The sequence below is a fragment of the Vigna radiata genome, chromosome 6, assembly GCF_000741045.1.
Source record: "Vigna radiata var. radiata cultivar VC1973A chromosome 6, Vradiata_ver6, whole genome shotgun sequence".
Lineage (NCBI taxonomy): Eukaryota > Viridiplantae > Streptophyta > Magnoliopsida > Fabales > Fabaceae > Vigna > Vigna radiata.
This window is the reverse complement of record NC_028356.1, coordinates 4,514,045-4,522,241: the sequence shown is the minus strand read 5'-3', so window position 1 is coordinate 4,522,241 and position 8,197 is coordinate 4,514,045. Positions and strand designations below refer to the sequence as shown.

The 8,197-nt window shown below is 31.3% G+C and overlaps 1 protein-coding gene across 1 annotated transcript; it reads right to left on the bottom strand.

The window, feature by feature from the left end:
• Positions 1–5,821: 5,821 nt before the first annotated feature.
• On the bottom strand, positions 5,822–7,699 carry LOC106763286. Its single transcript, XM_014647489.1, is given in 3 exon segments — positions 5,822–5,913; positions 5,916–6,042; positions 7,643–7,699. Coding segments are annotated over 3 exon segments (276 nt in total).
• Positions 7,700–8,197: the final 498 nt, after the last annotated feature.

The following is an 8,197-nucleotide window of genomic DNA, read 5'->3' as shown; positions in this document are numbered from 1 at the left end:
TCATGTAAATGCTCCATTAATGTAGAGAGAGAAAGAGAAAGATTGTTAAGGATAATGGGGAGGTGTAGGGTGTTTTTGGAATAAAAGAAAATAATGGGGAGGTGTAGAATATTTTTGAAATAAATTAAATTAATGGGGAGGTACAGGTCCCGCTTGGGGAGGTGTAGGGAGCAACACCCTTGTGAAAATTGCAACAATTCGGGCTCTTATCGCTAAACCGAACCCAACGATATTAGTTTGTGGTTGACGTGGCACGCTGAACTTTTATCACCCTTGCCTCGTCAGCATCTCCTTCAACCCTTCTCCAGAAACCCTAATTCTTAAAGGAGGAGGCTTTCGAGAATGTGGTGGCGCAAAGCGTTTCCTCTGATTTTGGGTTTTTGTTGGGTTTCTGGAATTTGGTAATTACAGGTCCGCATTGATGATGAATGAAGCTTGGATGGCAACGACAAGGAAGCTTGCGAGGTGACGTCGACCTGACTGGTATGGTGCGAGGTCGATGGTGACACGAAGGGTTTCGCGAATGGAGGAGGAGCTCGTCGTTGTTGATGGCGCTATGGCATTTGGGTGGCGCTTGCGAGATTTCCTGAGTCGCAATTCTCTGGTTTCGATTTTGTTGATGTTCGTTGCGATTCTGTTTGGTTGCAGAGCTTGCAAAGATGATGATAATGGAGGACAAGTCATGACGACGACTTGCAGTTTGAGTGCGACAACTCTGTCATGGCGAGAGTGATGGATGGTGGGGTTGCCATGGTTGCTGGATGAAGAAGCTTACGTTTGAGGAAGGACGAGAGTGACAGAAGGCTTCACAGCGAAGGTTGAGGGGATGACTGTTGGCGAGAATGGCGATGGCGGCGCATGGTAACTAGGCTTTGGGAATTAGGGTTTCTGGTTGGAGAAGTGTTGAAGGAGATGCTGATGTGGCAAGGGTGATAAAAGTTAAGCGTGACACGTCAACCACATACTAACACCGTTGGACTGAATTTAACGGCATGGACCTAATTGTTGTAATTTTTACAAAAATAAGACTCAATTGAGATGCTAAAAAAGAAAAGAACCAAATTGAGATTCTTTCCAAAAATAGAGACCTTTGAATGATTAAACCTAAAAATAACAAGTTAAATCGAACAAAATTATAGTCGCCTCTGTTTCCATTATACTTCAATATATCCCGCACCTTCTACCATACATGCTATAAAATCACTCTTCTTACTTGTTTTTTTTTTAATTATATATAAACAGAATTTGTGACAAGTTAATTCAAATTTGTTTCCAATAGAACATCTCAATAGATAAAGTAAAAGTTGATATTCTCTTTTTATAGCAATTAAAGGTGTCCTAATCTAACAGAATTAAATATTATCATAAATATGTTTACCACCTCCTCTTTCCATAATTTATGCAAATAGAACTATTGAAAAAATTCACTTCAAAGCAAAGATAATTAGACTTTAATTGTTTGGTCCTCTTGATATCTCCTATTGTTGAATTCCCTTCACTAATAGCTTTAGTTATATTGAGAAAATAGAAATTAAAGATGCAAGGTGGCAGAAAGAATCCTAAATCTGATGGGTTCAATTTTAATTTCATAAAAAAAACACTGGTAAAATATGATGTAATAGAAGCATTAAACTATTTTCAACAGTCTGGGAGTATTCCTAATGGTTGTAATGCATCCTTGGTAACCTTATAGCTAAGAAGAAAGACAATCCAATAGGTTTAGAGAAATAGAGACCTATTTATCCCTTCTTAATCATAGTTTGTGAAAGGTTGTTTCTAACCATATATAGAGTTATCCTCTTATTCATAATATAGTATGGCTGTTAAAATATTCTAAAACAAGAAAGAAAAATGTAAAAAGTTATACAATAAATGACACATAATTGAGAATTAACTGAAATTTATGTAAAATGACATTAACTGGTCCTCCACCCATGAAACCAATTGCTTCATGGCATTGTGTTTCTGGCCTAGTGAAACTGCATCTGCAATTGAGGTTCTATCTTCATGGTTTCCATAACCCTCTTCATATATAATCTTATCTCAATGAAATTACACCCAACGGTGTGTGTAATTTCTTATATGCATACCTCAATGTATTCCATGTTCCTGTATCCGTTATAAAGATTCAAGTTTATTGGATATATGGTTTCATTCTGATCGGATCTTCATGAATCATTTATTAATATCTATTTTCATGTACGAGATGAATATATTTATGTTGATCAACACTCTTTTCACCACCTGTCGTTGATCTTTCTATGTAACCATTTATGTTGAAAATATCTTCTATCATGGTGTAGCATGGATACTACTTTTACACATACAAAATATAGGACATGAAAACGGATGTGTATTTATTTGTTGTGAATTGTTCTCCTTTAACAGCACACATACTTCATTTTGTTAGCATCTCCTGGCATGTGAAAAATTGTATAAGATTATTCTCCAACTGATTGTGAAGGACAAGTTCATATCTACCCACCTCCAGACATTGATTCTACACAGAGCAGACAGAATGATAGATAAAAAACATATGACTTGCAAATTCTTCATCCGATGCTTTAATTTTCCACATGATACTAAAAGCATTTGCTGCTACTACTCTCAACCCATACTGTTCTGCTTAGCACTACCAATTCAGTTTCCTGCATCATCTGTTCAAGATCCTAGGTTTCTCATTGGTACAAATTCCTTGTGCCTCCACATTTCATTACGACCAAAGTCATCCCAGATTTCCAATTCCGTGATAGTTTTGTAAGTACAGATTGAATTTAAATATAGCTTTGAAACTTTTGAGCACATTGTAATGTTTATTTCAGTTATCTTCAAAATATATTTATGAATTTTTTCCTTCTTTATTGTGGTAGAGTTTTTCATTTATGTTCCCTATAAGACTCAGATTTACACTACTTGAATTCTTATCTAATTTTTAGTTTGATAAATTCTTGTGAATAAAATTTTGTGTTGAATCTTATTTTTATAACTGCAGAAAACTGATAAGATTGATGATAAAAAATGGACTGAAATAGCTAAGAAGTTGGAGGGAAGAGATGACAAGCAGTGTCGATATACTAATACTTACATATAAGAGGTTAGTTGTATGAGAATGAATGTTACTCATCATATATAACACAATAGGGTTGGAGCATATTTAATCTACAAAATTATTCACATAAAATGCAAATGTTTATCAAAACAAGACTCTAACAACAATAATGTGGACACCAGAAGCTCACTTAAAGAATATGAGAGGTATTGAGTAATATAAAATCAGACCTTACAAGTTCTAATGTTGTATAAAGTTGTGAGTTTGATTGAGTATGTGGTTGTTCAGTGTTCTTAATTGTTGAATTGGGAACAAATTTGTACAAATTATATTTTAAATTAATATATATATTTGTGTATGAAAAAAAATCTTAATTGCAACAACTTTACAATTTAGTTTTTAGTATATGAAATGTAGGTAAATGTCTATAAATAAAATTAATAATAAATATTTTGAACATTTATAATTTTATTATGATTAAAATTCTTTAAAGCTAATATTATTTAAAATATAAATTATCAATTTTTCAAAATATAAATAATGACATTATGAATTAATATAAAATATTTTTTATACTTTTAATAAATTAAAAATGGTTTTATATATTATTTTTAAATTCTTTTTTATAAAAATTAATAAACTTAATAATTTTATATCTTATTCAATCATTATAAAAAGACAATTATAAATATTAGAGTTATTCAAAGTTTAATTAAAATAGAGATAACTTCTATAATTTAATTTTATGAAGTATAATTAGTAGTATTTATTAATATATTTATTTTTCTGATAAAAAATAGTATTTATTACAATTACATCTCAAAATAATAATAATAATTAAGAAAGAATAAATATTGAAATTAAAAAAAATGTAGTGTGAGTAAACATATCATTAAATATTCTTTTTCCTTGTTTTATTTTAGTGAGTTGATTTCACTGGACCAAAACCCTAACAAACTAAAAGGAATCATCAGAATCTTCGACGTCTTTCTTCGTGAACTCCTCTCTCATCAACTACATCTACCTCTACGCAAATTGTCGGAAATCTTAGTGTCTCTTTGAAATAGGAAGTAATCAGCAGCAATAATCTTGGAATTTAATTTTTCTGAGGTACAATTAGAAGTATTTATTTAAATTCTATCTTATATCATTTCAAAATTAAAATTAGATTTTCGAGTAGTTAAATTTATTTAGATATAGTTGGACAGAGATTACGAAGAATATGATTGTGTATACAAAATCGTAACTATTTGTGTCTCTTTATGTTAAACGAAATGAAAACCTAGCTATAAATTGAAATTGAATTTATGCAATTGATATTCCAAGAAATCTGAGGAGATATGTAATCTTAATGGTTTTACTTTTTTTCTTTTTTAGATTTCCTATCAATTTTATTATATATATATATATACATAAAGAAAGTTAATTTAATTTTTTACATTTCATGAATTTTTTCTCTTCTCTTCAAAGTGGTATTTTGAAGAATAATATACATAGAGATGGATAATTATAGTGTAGTGAGAGATTCGTTGAGAGATACGTAAACAGATAACTCATGTTTATATTTTAGAGTCATTTAAAAAATAAACTATTTTTTTTTTTACCTAATTAAGTGTTCTTCTCACTTTCAGGTAAATTTATAAATTTTATTCTTAATTGGAATATCTATGGTCTTTTCATCAAGAATGAACATAGATAATACATCCTTAAAGAAAAAACTGAGAATTGTACAATAGAGTATTTATAGGTATTAACGGAGAGATATAGACTAGACTCTCTTACCAGAGTTTCTCTGATTAAAGTTTCACTATAGAATTTTTTACAATTTTCATAATTATAAATTTTCTAGAATATTTAGACTTTTCTTAACGAAATTTAAAAAGTATCATAGACTTTTTTTTTTCAAATTACAATAATATTTCTCTTTTTCAATTTGAAATTTTCATCAATATTTGTTCTTAGCTTTATAAACTCTTCAAATTTTTATAACTTGACGAATATATTTGACTTGATCTTGAGTCTTGACATACTTGAGATTCACTTCCTTTCTAAAAATACATTCTCTTATGAAATAATATCTCTTGTCTATATGTTTACTTCAATCATGAAATACTAACTCTTTGTTAGTACTTGTGCAGATATATAGCATTTTACAAGTCATGACTTGTATTTTTCGACCTTTACACTACTACTATTCTTACCTTTGTACACGTGTTTTACAGCAATAGCTTTATGTCTTTTGGAAAGAGTTGTTAGTTCCAAAGTATCATTCTTTTATATTAAATGAATCTCTTCTTCTGTGACAAGTTTCCACCTTTTATTCTTCACAACTTCCTTAAAATGTAGTTGCTCACAGTTTATTTGAAGGCATTATAATTCTTTAAGATTATGAGCGATTTCATCAGACCTTTCATAAATGTTACATATGTCTCTTGTCTTCTTTGGCCTTTCACTTGTACTTTCTTTTTTCGCATGAGATGTAGCTAATGGAGGGGGCGAATGAGGAGGAGTGACATTTTGAATTGCAATTTCTTGATCTGCTCCCTCTTCTTCAAGAGTAGAAAGAAAATCATAAATATTTTCTTCTTGAGCATCTCAAGACCATGTAGCTTCTTCATAAATTCAACATCATGACTTACCTTGGATTGTATAATTTGTAGCCTTTAGAATGAGCATCATAGCCAACAGCAACATATTTGGCACTTCAGTCATTGAGCTGGGAAACATGTTTGGCCAACAGAAACATATTTAATTTCCTGGAATTAGTCACCTCTATGGGTATCCAAAATATGAACGAGATAGATATTTATTGTCCCAACCATTCCTGTTAATCCCAATCTCGATAAGCCATAGATATAGATAAATACAAAGTTTTTGTGTCCTTGATTTTCAAGTGTAGTGTTTCTTTTCCAATGTTGTCTATCAGTACTAGTAATCTGGGGTTGTCCTAACCCCATAATTATAAGTATAACCTTTCGCTTAATACTAGAATCCTAAAATTCAAGCATATAAGACTTCATTAATCGAGGATATACGATAGAAGGAATGTTGCCAAGTATTTGACCAAATAGGATCGTCCAGTTCCTATAGAACCTANCACTAAAATACNCCTACTAGGGGGAGGTAGGGCTAAGCGGAGCGAAAAGGGTTTTCCATGAGATGGGAAATGAAAACTATTAGCCCCCCACAAGATTTGTGAATAAGTAATTGTCTGATAATTAGCATGGAATATACGTCTTTCTACTAAACAGGATGTATTGAATTCATAAATCATTGTACATAAGTGTAAGCTATACTCCTAAAGACATACAAATGATTAACACTAGGCTTCCTTTCACTCTAAATCAAACTTCTTGAGGAGTTTGATCTTTGACATTGAAAGTTGGAGATCGATCAGACAAATAGACTACATAAGAAACAACTTTAGTCCAAAACTCCTTGGGCATATGTTTAGCTTTTAACATGCTTATGGCCATCTTAAGAATGGATTTGTTCTTTCTTTTGATTACTTCATTTTGTTGCAACGATCTAGGAACACTTAATGGACAACGAATTTCATGAGTTGCACAAAATTCATTGAAATCCCTTTAAGTGAATTCTGTCCCTCAGAGCAAATCTAAGATTTGATTTTAAAACCATTTTCTTTTTTCAACAAGAACCTTGAAATTCTTGAAAGCAGAAAAAACTTCTAACTTTTGTTTCAAAAACACTTACATTTTTCTACTGAAATCATCACTAAAGAGTAATAAATATTTATTCTTTCCAACTGATGGTGATTAATTAGACCACATATGTTGGTATGTACAAGTTGAAAAAGTTGTTTCTCTTGAGGTAGCTACTTTTGGAAAGTTTTTCCTTGCATGCTTTCCAAGAATACATTCTTCACACAATTGATTTTGACTATTGATTGTATGCATCCCTTTCACCATCTCCTTTCCTCCCAAATTTTTAAGAAAACTAAAGTTTAAGTGTACAAACCTCATTGGCCAACACCATGTTTTATCTTACATGCTCACCATTAAACACTCCGGTTCAATAGGTTTTATATTCAAGATAAACATTCTATTTTTTGACATAAACACCATAACAATGAAATTTTCATTTTGATCTTTAAGCCAAAAATATTTATCTTTCATGAAAATCTCATCTTTTTTCAAGAAGTTGACCTAAACTTAAAATATTGCTTTTTAATTTAGACACATAATAAAATATTGTTTCAATTTAAAATACAAAAGACACATTTCCATTCTCATTCTCTTTTAAGTTCCATAAACTTCTCCTTGTATCCACACATGTGATTGTTAGCATCATTGTCTAAGTACCATAAACAATTAGCGTCCTTTTTTTTCACCTTTTAGGGTTAGCAACAAGGTTTGGTCTTCTTCTTTATTAATAAGATTAATTTTTTTTTCTCCACGTCATTAAACCAACATTCCCTAGAGAAATGACCAAGCTTATGGTAATTGTAACATTCAACTTTAGATTTTTCATACTTTCTTTCATTTTGAAAAGAACCATGACTTCTTCCTCTTGCTCTTTCACGGGTTCTTAATGATGAATAACTTCTTTCTTCATTGTTTGAAGCATTATTACCATTTCATCTTCCTTCATGTTCATGAGCATGTCCTCTCCTTCCTTGTCCACGACCATGTCCTCTTCTTCGTCCACATCTTAGTTGACTCTTAAATCCTCCATTATTCTTCAAAGAAGCATGAGCTTTAAGGGCTTGCTATAATGGCTCTTCTTGTCTTCTTTTCTATCTTTCTTCATGAGCTTATAGAGAACCTTCCAACTCTTCAAGACTCATGGAGTCAAGATCTTTTGATTCTTCAATTGCACATACTATGTAGTCGAACTTTAGGGTCAAGAAATTGAGAATGTTTTCTATCACACGAGCATATTCTATTTTATCTTCATATCTCTTTATTCAGTTGGTGGTTGTCTTTACTCTTAAACAATAATTTGAAATTGATTTGGATTCCTTCATTTTCAAAGCTTCAACGTCTCTTCTTAGTTATTGAAGCCTTATCTTCTTCACTTTGTCGTCACCTTGGATAAATTTTTATAAGATCTCCGAAGGCAAACATGTCATCATTCAACCATTGATGGATGAGAGTAAGGCTTGTTGCTCTTTCTTCTTTGCTTCAA